This window comes from Bos grunniens, chromosome 22 (assembly GCF_055505025.1).
Source record: "Bos grunniens cultivar Pamir isolate PY7600 chromosome 22, Bosgru_T2T1.0, whole genome shotgun sequence".
NCBI lineage: Eukaryota > Metazoa > Chordata > Mammalia > Artiodactyla > Bovidae > Bos > Bos grunniens.
In genome coordinates this window covers 54,590,619-54,609,697 of record NC_141186.1, presented here as the reverse complement: position 1 = coordinate 54,609,697, position 19,079 = coordinate 54,590,619, and the positions used below count along the sequence as shown (strand labels likewise).

The window sequence follows — 19,079 nt, the reverse complement described above, 5'->3', positions numbered from 1 at the left end:
TAGCGGCGGGGGAGGCTCGGCAGCATGGCGTCGGTGGCGCTGAGCGAGGCGGAGAAGGTGTACATTGTACATGGCGTTCAGGTAGCGGGCAGTACCGGCGCCGGCCTCCGGGGTTCCCTTGGCCTTGCGGGTCGATGCCGGTCCTCGGCTCGCCCATAAAGACTGCGGCAGGCTGGGTTTACCTTTGATTAGACCGCTGTGCGGCCGGCATGTGCAGCTCTAAAGCCGCCAGTGCCGGCGTCTTTGGGACCAGGCGGCGAGCATCTATTTAGGACTGTATGCGTACTTGGATCTTTCCGGGTCCACAAGGTTCCAAGCCTGGACGCGGTGGGCAGTCCCTGATTCTGTTAAATCCCCTCTCAGCCTTTGAAGGCTGAGCTGTCTCACTTTTGTTAGGTACATACTCTGTCATAGTTTTTATCTCATTGAATTTTTGTTAAGTCCTGAAGGTGAGTGTTATGTCTGCTTTACATATAAAGAACTAAGTTCAGAGACATTAAGTCAGTTGTCTGAGGTCGTAAGGTAAGTGTGTAGTGGTATTGCTGGAAAACGGGTTTGACTCTTGGTCGTGAAAGTCGCTCATTCGTGTCCGATTTTTTGCGACCCCATGGACTATACAGTCCATGGAATTCTCCAGGCCAGAATACTAGAGTGGGTAGCCGTTGCTTCTCCAGGGTTGTCTCTTGGATGTTGCACCGAAAAACACAACCAAGCCAGAGAATGGGAGAAGGAGAATTTATTAATTGCATCAAGGAAGGGGACTCTGGGAATCTTTTCAGAAGCAATGTCTACCAATAGCAAAACTGGAAAACAAGCTAAGGGCACAGGTATATTCATGAAGGGGCTTGAGCAGAGGAGGTAGCCTACAGTTGGGGCAGAAGTCAGCGGAGTCCAAGCTTTAGTTGATTGGAGTCACCAAGGGGACTGCTTCCCTGGTGGCTCAGCTGGAGAATTGTATGGACTGTATAGTCCATGGGGTCATAAAGAGTCAGACATGAATAAGCGACTTTCACTTTGCTTCACTTCATCAAGGGGAAGAAAAGGGCAACATCATCTTCAGGTTGTGACCACTTTGGGGTCTTATCCTGGAGTTACCATCCTCCAGCTGAGTGGGCAGCTGAGTTCTTGTAGAACAACTCAAAGGTTTGTATCAGACTGTTACGTATATCCATTGAAGAAAAACTAGGGCTCCGTTTTATCTGAGAACTGTTGTTTCTTCATTGCTTTTCCATTTTTTCCTGAATTCTGTAGTTCCCTCAAGATCATTAATTACTGCAGCATGTTCAAGGGCAAGCACTGTGGCCAGGCGTAGATCACAAAAAGGCTGAGGACTAAAATGGCTTCCCTTGTGTCCAGAAAGCCATGCATGCCTGGTTCCCTTTTTCCGGAACCCCCACCCTTTCTTTGTACAGTGGACCTGGGATATAAATCCAGATCTGACTGTAAAGCCCAACTCAAGTCTTGTGCTATTTTCCCTTTTTAAAAATAGGCACCCAGAGATGAAAGCCAGGGAGAATGCCCACTGCTTCCACTTCTGTTTCTTTGCTCTGTCCTCTGAAAGCACGTCGGCGAAACAGGAGCAGGGAGGGCAAGTTCTGAACCCCCACCATTTTTCTAGGCCTTAAATAGTATATGGACATATATTACTATTACCTTTTTAGGCAGTATTTTTCCCACGTTGGTTTAAGCTTCTTTAGAACCCTAGTTAGCATTTTTTTGTACAGCTTTTGTTTTACTTACTTGTATCTAACTGGTTTTGTTTTTTAAGTATTTTATTTATGTGGCTATGCTGGGTCTCAGCTGAGGGATCTTCAGTCTTTGTTGCAGCATGTGAGATCTTTAGTTGAGACCTGTGGGATTTTAGTTCCCTGACCAGGGATCCAACCCAGGCCCCCTGCGTTGGGAGCACAGAGTCTTAACCGCTGGACCACAAGGGAAGTCCCAAGCTGGTTCTTACATTCAGGGATTGGGGGGCAGGTTTCAGAATTTCCAGAATTAGCATTTAATCTTCTTTTCAGGTTTGCTGAACTGGCTAAATGTGTGCCTTCTTCCTCCCTGCAAAGACATTGCTAACCTCTGTCTTAGCCCAGTAATTCTGAAACCTTGAAGTGCCTTTTACTCACAAAATACAGCTTCCTGGGCTTTACCTGGACCTTCTGGATCAGAATCCTTGGGGCTGGGGCTGGAGCCTGGGAATGAGTATTTTCATAAATGTTGGGAGATTTTGATGCAGTCACTAGACATTGGACCTTGGACCAGCCACTGGCCTGGTCCAGCCTGCCTGGAGTCTGCTGTAGAAATCTTTGCCCCTCTGCCTGAGGAGGTTGTAGAAAGGGGGACCCCTTTCAGGGCCAGCGAGTAGGCAGTTGTCTAACACTTGGAAATGAATTGTCCAAGGAGACACACGTGCTGACAAAGCAAGAGACTTTATTGGGAAGGGGCGCCCAGGTGGAGAGCAGCAGGGTGAGGGAACCCGGGAGAGCTGCTCTGCTGTGCAGCCCGCAGCCTCGGGTTTCACGGTGATGAAGTTAGTTTCTGGGTTGCCTCTGGCCAGTCGTCCTGACTCAGTATCCTTCCTGGTGGTGCACACATCACTCAGCCAAGGTGGATTCTAGTGAGGAGGATTCGGGGAGGTTAGTAGTTTATATGGACTGGCGTCCCCTCTCTCAAATTTGGGAAGAATTTCCCAAATTCTTCTAGTTAGCAGTAGCTTATTAGTTCTGCATTCCTTACCAGGACGTCCTGTTGTAAGATAACATATCTCCTGCAAATGGTTATTATAGGAACCTTAATGGTCTGGCCAGGGCAGGTGCTTTCTGCCAGTGGTTCCCCTGACAAGGTCAGTGGCCTCCAGCTTCTGTTTGGATGAGGACTTGGAGTGGACTGAGCAGGGCGCCTCCTGGCTCCACCATTCACAGAAAGAGTGTAGTCAGCTAGCTCCCCCTGTGTAAGGGGACAGAACAGGACCGTGTGGAGTGACAAGGAAAGGGAGCATGGGCCGCCTGGCGTGCACTCAGCTCTGAAGAGACGCCGCTCCCAGTGGAGATTTTCCTGTCAGAAGCGTGGCTTCGTCCGGAACCATCCGTACTACATCTGCAGCCTTCACAGTGACCCCATGAGGGGTTCGGCCTGTGGCTATTGAGATTTAAGCTCTTTTTATTTGGGAAGATTAAGTCAGGTTGCAAAGAGTTGGACACAACTGAGTAACTGAACTGAACTGAGAGGTTGTTAAATTGTTGGGTGTAGAAAGTCCCTAGGCAGCTCCTGGACACTGCCTCTCCGGGGCTCAAGCATGGATCACGTGTCTTTGTGACTCTGCCTGCCTTGATGTCTCTGGGACACCCCTACTTCTCTCTGCTGAAGTGTCTCCCTTCTCCACAGCCACTTGCTGCCAGGGTGCCCTCCACCTGGGCACACGCCGCCCGCCCATCTTTACTTCTGTGAGGCCTCTCCAGCTCCCTCCACATCATGACCTGTCAGCTCCTCTTTAACTTTCTTTCCCTGCCAAGTACTTCCCAGATCAGAGATCAGATTCTAAGGAGAGAATCAGTTTCAGGCCCCAGAGAGCTGGCCACTCTCTGGCCTGCGTGCCTTTGGGTCAGGCACTTGCAGCTTTGCAAGGCAAACAGCATTGCATCCTAAAGGAATGCGGGCCCACCCAGCAGGCTTGGAGAGTGGAACGAGGACAACATCTGGTTTGCCTGCTGGGTCTTGGGCCTGGGCCTGCAGAGCCGGGCTCCTTCTAAAGTGGGGTGGCTTCCTAGTAGGGGAGGCCATCTGGTCTCCGTTCTCCTCCAGTGAGCTCTGTGGTTCAGTCGCTCAGTCACATCCGACTCTTTGTGACCCCGTGGACTGCAGCACGCCAGGCTTCCCTGTCCTTCACCATCTCCTGGAGTCTGCCCAAGTTCATGTTCATCGAGTCAGTGATGCCATCCAACCATCTCATCCTCTGTCAGCCCCTTCTCCTCCTGCCTTCAATCTTTCTCAGCATCAGGGGCTTTTCCAATGAGTCGGCTCTTCACATCAGGTGGCCAAAGTACTGGAGCTTTAGCATCAGTCTTTCAAATAAATATTCAGCGTTGATTTCCTTCCTTCAGGGTTAACTGGTTCGATCTCCTTGCACTCGAAGGGACCCTCCAAGAGTCTCCTCCAGCACAGTTGGAAAGCATCAGTTCTTTGGCGCTCAGCCTTTATGGTTCAGCTCTCACATCCATACATGACTACTGGAAAAACCTTAGCTGTGACTAGATGGACCTTTGCCGGCAAAGTGGTATCTCTGCAAGGTAGTGAGGGGTTAGCATCACCTCAGAGGACCACTTCGTGTGTTGGATTGCAAGAGCCAACTGCCAGCTGCTATTAGGGAGTAGGACTGGGTTACCTGGGTGTGAGGAATAGCAACTCCGGGCTGGGTCATCTGTCCTGTGTCAAACAGGAGTTAAACCTGGCACCTCGGTGTCCTCATTGGTAACCTCTCTCTGGGTTGTTTTTAAGGAGTCTGTGAGTTAATACATGTAGCCAGAAGCAGAAGGAAGTCCTGAGCAGGGACTCTTGTGAGCTGCCTGTGTGGGAGAGTCTTCCTCTAACTCTGCAGGTTCAGGGTTATTCCCTCTTCTACATAAAGAGATAGACTCAGAGATGTGCAGGAACTAACCTGCTCAAGGTCCCAAAGCTGGTGTGCAACAGCAGAGTTTTAAATACAGGTTGAAGGTGATTCCATATCACCCAACCAGCGGGGTTGTTGCAGTCACAAAGTGAACAACTTGAGTCACCAGGACCCACCCTGGCATTCAGAAGGCCTTTACCTGGAAAGGCGCTCAGTCCCCTGTCCCCTGAGGACAAGGCTCTGCTCCCTGGTGTGGTCAGTCACCTGTAGGCACCTCTACTGATTTTTTTTTTCCATTGACTTTTTAAATAGAGCTTTCACTTCAAGGCAGCCAGTGTTTAAGTGTTCACACATGGATTGGTTCCTTCGTTTGAGTACTGTAGGTGGATAAAAAATTGTGGTAGGGTGTCAAGCTCTGAGCCAGGCCAGATCACCAGGTTTGGGAGATTCCTAGAGCCTTTTATGTGAAAAAGTGGATTTTGAAAAAGTCCTGTGTGCAGTGATTCATGGATTTTGTTTGTTTTTCTCCTTTTGTGTGCTTTTTTTGATGGAAAACAACAAAAATATGCATCCCCGGAATGGGGAATTTGTAGCTTGCTTGTTTATCTCTTACGTGTCACCCAAGTCTTCCCAGCTGAGGGAAGAGGGCTCAGAGAGTGGGTTAAGGGCTGGAAAGAGAAGCCCTGGTGGCCCAGTTTTCTGACATCCCTTCTTATTTCTAAGGGTTCTGATTAGATCTTTCCAGAGCGGGTGGTGATTTAAAGCATAGTTGGAAGCCCTGTAGCCTTGTGGGCCCGCTGCTTTCATAGTCGTTAGCATCCTCACTAGGGCCAAGTGGTCACCAGGCAGCTCGTCCTCGCAGGAGGCCTGTGCTGCCTGACCTGCACAATGAGGAGACCCTTTAGAACACAGGAGACTGTGGAAGCGGGGTCAAGAGCTCTGGCTTGGAATTCAAGTGGAATTCAAGCCAGCTATTGACTGGCTCTGACCTTGGGCCATTTAGCATCTCTCAACCTGATCCTCATTTGTAGAATGGAATGAAAAATCTTATGTTACAGGGTTATTGTGAGGATTCAACATATTAACCTGTATGGATTTCCTAACACATTATCTGGTAGATAGTAGTTTTTTTCTTGTTGTTTAGTCTCTCAGTTGTGTCCGATTATTTTCTACCCCATGAACTGTAGCCTGCCAGGCTCCTCTGTCCATGGATTTTCCAGGCAAGAATACTGGAGTGGGTTGCCATTTCTTACTCCAGGGGATCTTCCAAATCCAGGGATCAAACTCACGTCTCCTGCATATCTCCTGTATTGCCGGCAGATTCTTTACCACTGAGCCACCGAGGAGTCTGGTAGATAGTAAATGCATATTAAACAGTAGCTGCTATTTTAGTTCTTGCAAGCAGTGGTGGTTCTTTTCATGTATACATCCATAGAATTAGAGAAGCGCCTTTGAGGTCAAGCAGCGAGTCAGTGGCAGGACCCGGCCTGGAGTCCATGACTAAGGCTCCTAGTGATGCTCACCCTTGTGCCGTAGGTATAACCTACCAAAGACTCAATGTAAAGGTTTCTGAGCCAGATTTTTACTTTGCATCAGGGTACACCTTGGGGACGGGCTTCCCGGGTGGCACTAGTGGTAAAGAACCTGCCTGCAATGCAGGAGACGTGAGAGGTAAGAGATGCTGGTTCAGTCCCTGGGTCGGGAAGATCCCCTGGGGGAGGGCATGGCAACCCGCTCCAGTATTCTTGCCTGGAGAATTCCATGGACAGAGGAGCCTCGTGGGCTGTGGTCCATAGGGTCGCAAAGAGTCGGACGTGACTGAAGAGACTTAGCACGCACGCATACCTTAGGGATGGAGCAAGTAGAGATGGACCTAGGAAATCTTCATGTGGATGGGGGTAGGTGGGGTTGTAAAGAGATAAAGTTACATAGTTTTGGATCCTCCAGTGAAAAGAGATCTCTCTACAGAGTCAGGAGACTCATTCTCCTAGACATGAAATTCTGTTGCTTTTTAAGAATCTGTCTCCTCAGACTCCAGGAAGGGGTTGCCTCCAAGGAGAGGATGGCTGGGAGTGGCAGGGCTGCAAAGGGACTTCAGCCTGATTTAGGATTGTTTATTTTCTCTCCTTTAATAGGAGTTGAAAGAGTGAAAGAGCTCAAACAAAAACGACAGATGGTAGTAGTTGGTACTGTGTGGCGAGAGCAGGCAGTGTTTTCCTTTTCTGTATTTTAATTTCCCAAAATAAAAAAAGTCAGATATGCAGTTAGCCAGGCAGTTTAAAGATAAGTTTCTGATAGTTACATACTTTAGAACAGTGGTTTGCTTTTTTGTTTTGGATTTTTTTTTGCTTGTTTTTGGTTTCTTTTGTGCTTGTTTTTAACATTTTGAGGAGCATTAACCTCTTTGAGAATCTAATGAGGTGATGATTCTTTTTCTGAAAGAAAGAGCTTTCCAGAAAAAAGTTTACAAGGAATGAGGACAGTCTGTATGAGCCGATGTGTAGTGGTTTCCTGCACAGGCATACTCATGTAAAGGTTCATTTGTGCAAGGAAATACAGGAACCATGGACCAGGAGCTAAAGAGACTGGTTCCCTGCCTGGAGTGGCTGGGAGGAAGTAGGAAGAGGGGAGCATGAACTAGCGATGAGGGAGAGGGACATTTGTCTGAGCACACCTCTCCTGACAGTGGCGACTCCTAGAGCCCTAGTGATAGGCCACCTGGCCCAAAGGTAAATAGGAATTAAAAGTAACCAGGATGTGGCGGACTCAAAATGGAACATCAGCAGTTTTAATTGAACCTGAAAGGGGTGCAAATGAGTAACAAAGGCGCAGGGAGGACAATTGGAAAAGGTATTTTGAGTGGGTTATGTAAGATAGAAGGCAGGAGGAGAAGGGAACAACAGAGGGTGATATGGCTGGATGGCATCACCGACTCAATGGACATGAGTTTGAGCAAGCTCCGGGAGATGCTGAAGGACAGGGAAGCCTGGTGTGCTGCAGTCCATGGGGTCGCAAAGAGTCGGACACAACTGAGCGGCTGAACAGTAACAATATTTAAGGCTAAAGACAAAAAGAAATCTACACAAATAACTATTAGTAAATTTGTTTCTCATAGGGGTATGGCAGTAACAATTCTGAAACTGTGTATTCAGAGACTTAACAAATACAGAAATACACTGTAGATAATGAGAGCCAGGTTTCTCCCTGAGAGAAGTTTCAGATAAGACAAGGAAGAAGGTTGGAACCAACTCTTAGTATGAACACATGGCTCTTTAATCCACATGTGGATAGATAATCCACATAAATAAAGATGTGTGTGTATGCGTGGGTTAGTACACACATGTTTTTTTCTGGCTCTGTTCTACTGAGAAGATCTAGAAGCAATGATACCCTAATAGCAATTAATCTACTTAGCACCCAGATCTTGGTTTTTAAGTACCATTCTCCCATAAAAGGAACCAACGCTCCTTAGGAAATGGGCTGATCCCGGGGCTGGGGCAGGGAAAATCTCAGAGGCTGTAACTCCTCATGTGATCAGAAGTAAAGAAGTGCTCCAAAGATATCTGAGGCATGTTGAGAGAATGCAGGAACCAACCCATGAAATCTGGAACTCGTTGAGCAACAAGATAAATGCTAGGAGTAAACCACAACATAAAATGGTTATCTATGAGTTATACAGATAGAAGTAAATAATTGAGGAAGTAAATAACTGGGGATAAAGCCAGGCAGTACGTAGACCACCCTGAAACCCGTCCTCTGCAGCAGGGTCGGCAGACTTCCAGTGAAAGGCTAAGTGGTAGTGATGTGGGGGCTGCCGGTCATGTAGTCTCTGTCCCAGCCCCTCAGCTCTGTCCTTGTGTGCGAGCAGCCACAGAATACCTGCGTGAACAGGCATGGCTGGGTTCCCATGGGACAGCTTCCAGAACGAGCAGCCTGGGGGCCTAGCTGCTGACCCTGTCCTAGAGAATGCCTGTGTTAGAAGACACCAGCTGATTGTTTCCAGCCGTTTACAGAGTAGATCTGGTTGGGTTTAGGGGGTAGGAGGGCTACAAGCTGAGACAGGTGAACTTGTAACTGACAATCCGTGTTTCTTGTGGCTTCAGAATTGCAGATTTGGGAAGAAATAGCTCTTATTTATTATGTCTCTTCGGATTTTGTGTGTGCCTGTTCCAGATGGTGGTATATAGTTTGGACTTTCCACTTCAGACCTAGATGGGAAGCCGAGCTTTGCTCTCCCTAGCTGTGGGACCTTGAACACAAGTTGCTTAAATTCTCTGAGTCTTCGTTTCCTCATATGTAAGACAGTAATGTTATCAGCTCACAGGACAGGATTTCTGGACGAATCCCTAAAAGGAGCTATTGTACCGCATATTTCTCTAGAGGGGAAAGGAGTGAGTCAGTTGAGGAGCCTCTTGGAGGGTTAGGCCCACAGCCTTAGGATGTTGGTTGTTGCACCCAGGAAGACCTCCGTGTGGACGGCCGCGGCTGTGAAGACTACCGATGTGTCGAAGTGGAGACCGACGTGGTGTCCAACACCAGTGGGTCTGCCAGGGTCAAGCTGGTGAGTGCTGGGCCCACGGTTTGTACAATGTTGAGGAATGGGTCGGCTCTCGGGAGCCAGCCCCTCTGGGCTTTCAGGGTGCATTTTGTTCCAGGGGAAACATAAGACCCACAGCCAAGTCTGGGAGGGGGTCTGTGTAGATCTGAAGGACCCCTCTCCTTCTCAAAGGGCCCCTTTTCAAGTTCCATCACTGATCCTAAGAGAGTTCCCTGGAGGTGTGTGTCTGGGAGACGAGGGCGTGGTTGGGTGGCATGCTGTCCGCCCCAAATGAAACCCCTTCTTGCTTGTGTCCACAGGGTCACACGGACATATTGGTGGGCGTGAAGGCAGAAATGGGGACACCGAAGCTGGAGAAACCAAACGAAGGTTACTTGGAGTTCTTTGTTGACTGGTCAGTACTCTGCACGTGGTTTTAAAGAAAAGCAATTTAAAAGAAGATTCAGAGAATGAACCTCTGGTTTCCTGCTGAGCCCATTTTTATTTTGTATTTAATCATCCTTTATCCGGCCAGCAGATATGTGCCGAGTTCTCTGCTGTGCCAGGCCCCGGGAAATGCAGGAGGAGGTCTGAGCTTAGGGCCTGCCCTTGTCCTGATCAGCCAAGCCGGCCCTCATTTTCCCGGTGCCAGGCCGTCCAGCACACGGTAGTTACAAGAGTCATAGGAAATGATGGGTGTCACTGAGCTTTGAAAAATAATCAGGTATACCTGACAAGACTCACTTGTGCTATAAGGCCCCGGCGGTCTTCTGGCTCTAGCTTTGCAGAAAACTTGTAATGACTCGCTTGGCAGAGCGGGGACAAGGACCAGCCAAGCTTCTCGCAGGCTGAGGGGGTGGCAGCCGGGCAAGCTGCGTGGGCTCAGGGAAGAGCAAAGACTGCACCCTCAGCAGCCAGCTGGCCAGCCTTGTCACTGCCTTCGTCTCCGGCAGCTGGGTGACCTCGGGCTGGTTACCCAGCCCCTCTGTGCCTAAATCTCGTGACCTAAAGAATGGAGATGGTGATACTGGGGTGATGATGAGGAAGTTAGGTAATGAAAATAGAGCGAGCACCCAGTCGTTACACGTTCTATGGGCTTTCCAAAGTGTTTTTTCTCTCCACCTCCCCTTTGAAGGCTTGGGGCTTTTCACCGGGTTGCCGGCCCAGTCTCATCTATCTGTAACTTCCTCTTCCAGCTAGCAGCGGTGACAGTGAACCTTCTTGAAATGGATGAGGCTCTCTATTGGTTCATGCTAGATGCAGATATGTAACATTGATACTTTACTGGTAGAGGGGCAAGACCGCCCCCACAGTCGGAGATTTCCTGAACGGACTCGGAGGACTCAGCATGGAGCATGTAGTTGTACTCAGAGCTGTGATTGTTACAGAAACACAGCAACCCATGTGTGATCATTTTGCCTAAGGAAACCCATTAGAGACTCAACACCCAAGATTTTGCCTGGTGACACAGGCACCGTCTGCTTTACACACACTGAAGTTGCAGACTCCCAGAAGGAAAGCAGGTGTCTGGCATACACCATACGTTATCCACACAGTCTCGGCACAGTTTACCACTGACTGGGTCCTCTCTTAAGAGCCGAGTGCCCAGATGCAAGCCAAGGGCCAGCCTCGCAAGCAGGCCCTTCCAAAGGTAGCAGCCTTGCGCCTGTGATGTCAGCCCTTTCCTGCAAAGATGCTGACCCACACTTGCACAGTGAGCTGCAGACTTGCAGTCTTCATTTCCGAACACAGATGTTGGTCCTCACAAAACTCCAGTAAGAGATGACACAAGGGGTTCCGAGAGGGTAAGTGACTTTCCTGGGTTCACACAGCTAGTTCTGCCAGCTCGGGTCTATCCAGCTCTGAGCCTTTGCTCTTGTATTTCATACAGCCTGCAGAAGCCAGCCTTAGCGGGATACCCCGTGTAGAGTTTCCAGAATGTGTCTTCATTTTTCTGGTTAGTTTTCCTTCCAGCGTGTCCTGGTCCCCTGGCGCAATCTCCCCTCGGTTCTGCCCAGCTGCTCTCAGCATTCCGGGTCATCCAGTGGAACCAGCCCATCTTTTAAGTTGCTGTACATGGTGGTGACCTTGTTCAGGCCTCCAGCTTATCCTTTCCTTTGCTCATGGAGGAAGAAAAAAATGCCTCTCCTGACTTGATCTGCCTGATTCGGTGCAGTAAATAGTCACTGAAGAGCAGATACCATGTGTTAGGGGCTGTCATCTGCTCTCCTTTCTTCCTCTTCGTTATCTCCTACCTCATTCATCTCAGGCAGATCAAAGGCAGTCAGTGCGGCCACGCCAGGGAGAGTGGTGCACTCATGCTTGCTGCAGGGGCCACGTTTCCGTGTGGCTCTGCGTCTGAACATGGCTTGAGGTTGGCCCACTGCCCGTGTCCCTTTCTAGTCCTGGCTGGAGAGGGTGGCTCTAAGGCAGGCGGAGCCTTTGAGCAGCCTCTTCCCCAGATCTGGGTTCTAGAAGTAAGCCCCTCTCTCCTGACTGAGAGGCTGCCTGCTGCTGTCTTTCTCCTCCTCTGTAAGTCTCAATAGAACCTCAGCAGGCCTAGAAGCCCCACTTTCCAGGGAAGTTCTCCTGAATCTGTTTGTCAAGGTGGCACCCTTCGGCGTCTTTAAGAGACTCTGTGTGATCAGCCAGAGGATGGAATCACCGTGAGATTCATAAAAGCCCATTTTCCTGCAAACAGGAGGTCACCAAGCATCTCTGGCTGCCACCTTTATCAGAAGCTTATTTGCATCTTCAAAGAGCAACTCACAGTTGTGTAAACAAAGCCCTTTCACTTTGACCCAGTGAACAGGAATGGCTTCTGGGCACCTGTGGCTGTGCCCAGGCTTCAGGGTGCTGCCCCCAACCCCGCCAGGGCCCCAAGCGTGGGGCTTCTGCCAGAGAGCTCAAGGCACACACCCATCCACAGGCTGAGACAGTTGTTACCCAGTGGGAGGAAAGTGATTGGGTGGTGGTGGGACCCCTCCTGCCTGCCTGAGCCCAGCTTGACTTAACTGCTTGCCAGCAACCTTCATGTTTTTAATTATTTCAATTTCCAGTGGTAGAGAGGTCATGGAAAACTAATTGCTTTTCTTCTAATTGCCTCTACTTCTTTTCATCTGCTTGGAATCAAATACAGAGCCTGGGGTAGACACCTTCCCCACCCCAGTGATTTTCCCTGGGTCTCAGAAGTGGTGCCCTTAGGGAAGGGTACCTGAGACACAGGCCTGATCCCTGTACCAGTGGAGGAGGAAAACGCGGGGGTTCCTGAGCTCTGCTCCAGAAATACCTGGCAGCACCTTTACCTGGGAGCGAACTCGGACCTTCTAGCTCCTGCCTCTGTGTCTTTGGCTTGTTAGTTATAGCCTGAGAGTAGGCTGTGTTATAAGAAGGTTCAAACTTTGGGAAAAGATAGTTTCCATCTGAAGGCCAGAAGGTGAGTATTTGGTGGGCTTGGTGTGTCACTGTGGTTACCACCAGTGGCCGTCCATCAGGTCACTTCCCGGCTCTTGGCCACCATGTTGATGGGCTTAGGGACTCTGTTTGTTCTCAGAGAGGCTTCAGGTTTTAGCTGGGGCAGTTGGGGAGAACATATTTCATTCATGGACATTTCAGTGTGTCTGACGCTTTTCACTTGTCCGGGATCTCAACTACTTTAAGTGTGATCATTTGTTTTCTTCACTTACTGAATCTGGATTGTTTTCTTCATTCACTGAACCTGGATTGGTTTCAAGCCCTGAATAGGTGGGTGGAGCCACTCGATTTCTCTTCCTTACCTACTTCATGCTGCTTGAAGCGTCACCCTTCTCAGCTGAAGGGTCGAGGGTGGGGGCAAAGCAGAGAGGTAACCTGAAGGCCTCATTTGAGGCTCGCTGGGCTCTGAAAGTCTGCAAAGCTGATGAGGTAACTCTCCCAGGAACTTCAAACGAGGGCTTAAGATGAAACACTCAGAATGTGCCACTGTTCCCATCCCCTTCTATTGGGGTGCTTCAGCAGGCCTGGAAATGAGCAGTGTGCCTCCAGAGGAGTCAGGGGAACTGGGACCTGCCTGGGGGCTAGGGACTAGAGGGTGAGGCCCGGAGTCATCCCTGGCCCACCTGGCTGTAAGACTTCATGGCTCTGCAGGCTAGATCCATTGCAAGGGGAACAACAATGGGCCTAGTGTCTCAAGTCCTGCTCCAGCTAGACAGGGCCTTGATCCCAGCCTAATGCAGTCAGAGCAGAGAGATGCCAAGCAGGAGGAGCAGGGTGGAGGTGATGAGTCAAGACGCTGGAGAACTGGGAGCGGCAGCCTTCCCAGGATTTTTCTGTTTATCCAGCTCCATAAGCGATTTCCCAGCAGCCCTGGAAAAGGGGCTGGGTCATACTTTATGAAGGACCTGAATTGGTTTCAGTAACTGTAATTATAGAAAGAACTTGTCTTATGCAAAAAAAACCCCAAGTGTATGTTCCTCGTCTGAAGAATATACACTGATGTCTGTGAACAGGGGGTAGGATTACCAGCCTGCATTCTTTCTCGCTCTCTTTCTAAACTTGGTACTTAATAGAGAAGCTTTTTTATTTAGGACTCCCTTGGTCTGCATTCATTGACTCCAACATTTGTGGTCTAGTAGTAAGTCCTAAGACCAGAGCACCCATTCAGTACCTTGAGACATAAGACGGGCCCAAGAGCACTCACCTGACTGATGCTAGCCTACAAGCCAGGTGTGCTGAATGACACATTCGGGCAGATCCCGGGAGCTTTCCATGGTCTCATGGGCTTCTAAATCCTCCTTTCTCTGGCTGCCAGCTATGCATAAAGGGTTAACCTGTTTTTGTGGTTTTTTTTAAGGGTAGGGGGCAGAAATCATTTAAAATGGGAAAATTTTCCACTTTAAACCAGCCCAGTGTCAAAAAAAAACAGTGGGTGTGGTTTTGTTGGTAGATTAATTTAGCCAACTGGCTTGGGAAGTTGTTAAACTGTCCCTTTGGGCTGTAGAAGAGTTAATGAATCCATTCCATTATTAGTCACACCCAGGAGGACTCAGCCTACTGTAATGAGGGAAGGATAAACATTTTAAGCATAAGGACCTCTGCTGGATTTGTCCACCCAGAGCTCTGTACAGATGCGCTTTTAAACAGAAGATAGGACTTAATGTTGATGGCTTAGGGTTTACATTAGAAACAGGTTGTCTTTTGCTGGCTCTGCAAACTAACAAACTTGGTCTCTGGTGACTTGATTATTTTACCATCAATGAACTCCTTTTCATGGCTCGGTGCCCGAGTCCGGCAAAGGCTGGGAAGGAACAGTGAGGTTGCTATGGCAGTGATGAAGTTTCTCTTGGGGATTTTTAAATTGGGGGGTTCTCCTGGCTTGTAGTGGTCAGGGAAGACTATATGATGAGAGAAGCAATGTTATTAGACAACGCTACACTCTGATTGTTTTAGGATTCATCTTATGTCTGTATTAGAATGGACCAGACAGAAGGGACACTGAAACGTGTGAGGCGAGGTTTGCTTCAGCATATGCAGATGGGGTGGGCACAACCTTCGGCCTTCACAGAGGTTTTGCTTGGGCTGGAATCCCCCTGCTCGTCTGTGGTCAGACCAGCTTGTCTCATGTTCAGGTTCGAGACTCCCTTCAACCCGCAGTGCTGACTGACACCCCCTGCAACCCTCCCCGACCGTTTCTGTGTGCCTGTTTGCATGTGACTTCCTGCTGTGTCCCTGGAACTGCTGACTTGGGTTTGCACCTGTCCCACTGTCTCTAGGTCGCTAGTGCCTAGTCCAGGGCCGGGAACCTTCTGGGAGGACCAGCGGATGGACAGATGGACAGGGACCAGAGAGCTTCCACATGTGGTTTTGTAGAGACCTACTGAAACAACTGATTTCTTATCTTTCTGGGCCTTAAGTTCATTACAATAAAATAAGTACTGGAGTGTTTACATATCCCACAAATGTACCAAGGGTTTATTTTTGTTAAGGCAAACCCTCAAAAATTTCCTGTTAAAACAGTAGTGCTTGGGGCAGGGGCAGGGGGCGCCCATGCTGATGCTTGCTCCTTCTTTGTTGAGGTAGTTCGGCATAAAATTCAGGAAGCTACGAAGGAAAAGGCATTTCTCTTGAAAAATAACAAAGTAAACGCGATAACCAAAGTGAAGAGAGATTTCAGTCAGCAAACAGTTCTTAGTTTCCTGCTTTTCAGTACCGTGATGATCTAAAGTTTATGACAGAACTCTGACATACTATTATACATGTCTCTTTTTAAAAAATAGTTTTAATGGCGGATAATTGCTTGACAATAACATCAACATGAATCAGGTATGTGTGTATATATGCATGTCCTAGATAACCCCAGGAGAGTTACTGTGCCTACACTGAGGTTTTGTCTTGAGAGTGTCATCATCTAGGGTTGGTGTGTATACTGTCACCGCTCTGTAGACCAGACTCATTCTCTCGGCCTCCTACTTCCTTGGCCTGCCAAAGAAGAGTCTAGTAGACATTCAAGATATGAGAGTTCATTATTGCTGGAAGTGGTTCATTTCACCAGTGTTCTTGTTTCTCTCTGGATAAAGATGGCTTCTGTGAGAAGTCAGTGGGCACTCCCACCACACACAGTAACACAGCCAGGGCACCGTCCTGGCCTGGTTCACGGCCTGTGTCTGGACGCTGGAAGAGTGGCAGATGCAGCCTTCCCACAGTGGCTTTCCTCCCAGCGCTGGTTCTTCCAGCGTCCCCCAGGGAACCTGGAACAAAGCCTGCCCCTCTGTCCATGCATTCGACAAGACTCACCCCTTTCCTGTCGCCCTTCTGTGTAGTTCCGCCAGTGCTACCCCTGAATTTGAAGGTCGTGGAGGTGATGACCTTGGGACAGAGATTGCTAACACCCTGTACCGGATATTTAACAACAAGAGCAGCATCGACCTCAAGTCCCTGTGCATTAGTCCCCGGGAGCACTGCTGGGTTCTCTACGTGGACGTGCTGGTAGGTCTCACGTCACTGCACTGGCCATGCCCCACGTCTGTGGGAGACATGTGGGCCTGCTTTCCTCCCTGTGCCTTTTCCGTCTTCAGTTGGATACTTTCAGTTTCCAGGGTGAGACTACTTGGGGAAACTTTGGCCTCCCATAATGGTTTCTAACTTACATACAACATACGTGCAGTAGGGCACGGATGATGCCACCTGACAGTAAATCTGCCAACAGCTGTACCATGGTAGCACCCAAAATTATCCGCAGAGGTTGTTGGGGAAGAAGGAAACAAGAGATGTTCTCTAGATGGTGCCAGACAGAGTTGATCGGCAGAGTTGCGACAAGGAAGATGAGCATTCACCTGCATTTTTGTGTAGCCCTTACAGATGTTCTGCCAGTGGGCACTAGCCTTCCCCATTTATAAGTGAGGGCACTGAGGCACAGAGAAGTCAAGGAACTCTGCCAGGGGATCTCAGCTTGTGATCAGTGATCCTGGGCTCCAAAGCCAGGGCTGTTTAATGCCAGAGCCAACTCGTGACCTCACCTCATCCTCCCTTGAAAACACTGTAGCCCACCTACTCTGACCCCCTTGTTTCCCATGAGGACCCGGGGCCCTGCCCCCTTGCCTTCTCCAGAGTCTGTGCCTGCAGTAGCCCACCTACTCTGACCCCCTTGTTTCCCATGAGGACCCGGGGCCCTGCCTCCTTGCCTTCTCTAGAGTCTGTGCCTGCAGGAGCCTTTCCGGTCTAGCCCTCCATTTCCTTCCTGGTGCTTCCCTCCCAGTTACTTGTCTGCCCGGTTTTGGGCACATGGCAGTAATTTCTCTTACAGCTATACTTTATTTTGCCAGTCTCTTGCTCACATACAGGCTCTTATTAGGTCTCTTTCCCTTTAATCTTGTGAACCTTGAGATGAGTGACATCTTCCACTTCATATTGAGGGCAGAGGGCGAAGCCAGGGACCAAACAAGTCCTTTCATGAGTATGAAGATAACGCTGATCTTGTGGACTGACAGTGAGCTTCGTTACTGGGAACAGCCTGGCTGTCTAATTGTTGGCCCTGCATGAAACAGGGCAGGGCTTTCTGGAAACTTTTAAATTAGTTTGATCATAGATGGGGTAGAGCTAGCCAAAAGAGCAGTGCTTAACTGTCCAGCAGGTTTAGGTCTGTTCTGAATGCTGATGCTTTGGGGTTACAAGTTCATTTGCTTTTTCTCATCTCCAATAACCAGGCTGTATTTGGAGTTTGATTCCTACTAAGCAGGTAGTTTTACAGGTGCCGGTTTTGAGGAGGGTGGGAACTGGCAGCCTGAAGTCACTGCCAAGAGGCAGGCTTCACAGCTGCCCAGGGAGGTGCCATCCCACACGCTTGTGGCTCGTTAGGCTGGTCCAGCGAGGGGGCCTCGTGCACTTTTGATTCGGGCAGGAAGCCTATCCTCTCAGTGCAGCCTCTTGCAAGACTGGTGACCATCAAAGAGACACTGTCTCACCTTAGAAGCAGTAGGCTTCTCCCACGAGCAGGGGTACACGGGGAACAGGAGCAGCTCAGGGTGCATTGTGTCCTGGTCACCCGCGTGCCTTTTGCATCGGAATTTCTTCTCCAAAGGGGTTGTCAACAATGAAGACGGAGAAGCTATGGATGCACTGAACAGTCTGTGAGGAGAACAAAGGGAAGATGAAAGAGCAAATTAGGATTTATTTTAAAACACTTAGCTGATGCCTCCTGCGTGCCAGACACACTTTGGAGGGCTTTACAAAGACTCATGTGTTGAACACCTCTGGGAGACAGAGGGGCTTTCACCCTTTGTGAAGCCTGGAGTAGTGAGGTCCAGACTGGAGAAGTCAACAGTCACCCAGCGAAGACAGGAATTGAAGCAGACTGTCCAGCGCCAGCATCTAGCCATTCAGCAGTCTGTACGTGAACCAGGGTGCAGGGGAGCTAGTCTGGCTGCTCGACAAACATGCTGCAGTTATCAAGCCAGCTGGTAATACAGGCTGGGAGATCATATTCTGATAAGCAGTAATTATACGAGGCAGTAGGAGAGATGCTTGGAGTCTACCGGAGGCTTGCCCAGAAAGCTCAAAGGTGGGAATTAGAGTCTGTACTGGGCATGGACGCAGTGCACGAGACCTGCCAGGTGTGACTGTTGATTCTCAGAGTTTGGAAGGCCCGGGCTTTGAGCCTGCCTGTCTTCTGTAAATAATCACCAGGCTCCTCCTTCCCAGCAGCCCTTCTGCTGGACTCTGAAGAGAAAGGAATAAACAGAGCTGACAGCATCCAGCCTCAGGAGTCAGTAGTTCAGACGAAGAGGAGACAGACTCTAAATAAACACACACGGAAATACACGGCTTTTCTTTCTCCACGTGACTTCCTCTCCTCTCTTCCCATTGGCTTTATTCCATAACCTCAGGCCAAGGCTTCTTGAGAATAAGGAAGAAGGGTGTGTTGCCCTCCACTTAATAATGGGCTCCAGCCCTCCCTGGACGGGAACACTCGAGTGCAGTCAGCACGTCTGCTCACAGGTGAAAACGTGTGAAAGACCTCAGTTGTGCTATGCTTCACAGAGACCATGGAGTGAGAGGTGTTTGAGCATCAGATTTACATCGGTCGTTGTGTGCAGTAGTGACTGCGGTCGTCAGCGTGACCCTGGTGGCGGCGGCAGCGTCAGTGGCCGCCATTCTGCACTTGTCTGGAGGCTGGGTATATGCGAGCAGAGATGAGAGGAATGCTTGCCGAGTGCTTCTGAGAGTCACCTGGGGCAAAACGCCGGGGAGCAGTTTTCCCTCAGCGTAGGCCCGACTGCCTGAGGAGCTAGCTGCTCCACACGGTCTGGGGCCTCTGAGCGGTGGTCCCACAGCCGGGGCAGCAAGGCGGCACCTGCAGTTAGCGTGAAGAGCCTGTGCGGGGCGGTGAGCCGGCCGAGCAGCCTGGCTTTCTGCTCTGTATAAACACTTGGTCCGTATTTTTTAGGAACCAGCATGCTTTCATTG

General features: G+C 49.5%; 1 protein-coding gene and 1 long non-coding RNA gene across 6 annotated transcripts in view; one reads left to right on the top strand and one right to left on the bottom strand.

Annotated features, from left to right (window-relative positions):
• Position 1: 1 nt before the first annotated feature.
• EXOSC7 (exosome component 7) overlaps positions 2 to 19,079 on the top strand; it is a 27,263-nt gene continuing 8,185 nt past the window's right edge. Inside the window, exons 1-4 of one of the 4 annotated variants that reach the window (XM_086368455.1) lie at positions 2 to 81; positions 9,063 to 9,164; positions 9,461 to 9,555; positions 15,938 to 16,103. In XM_086368455.1, coding sequence (XP_086224581.1) covers positions 25 to 81; positions 9,063 to 9,164; positions 9,461 to 9,555; positions 15,938 to 16,103 — 420 coding nt within the window. In that variant the 5' untranslated portion in view covers positions 2 to 24. Of the gene's footprint in view, positions 82 to 1,909; positions 4,284 to 9,062; positions 9,165 to 9,460; positions 9,556 to 12,902; positions 13,044 to 15,937; positions 16,104 to 19,079 lie in introns of those variants that run through there. The other 3 variants (XM_086368456.1, XM_086368457.1, XM_086368458.1) reach the window with 3 other exon arrangements.
• The window catches only part of LOC147348646 (uncharacterized), a 24,433-nt gene continuing 20,732 nt past the window's right edge, over positions 15,379 to 19,079 (bottom strand). For both annotated transcript variants that reach the window (XR_015151795.1, XR_015151796.1), the window contains one exon: positions 15,379 to 17,741. This is a non-coding gene — a long non-coding RNA (uncharacterized LOC147348646). The remainder of the gene's footprint in view (positions 17,742 to 19,079) is intronic.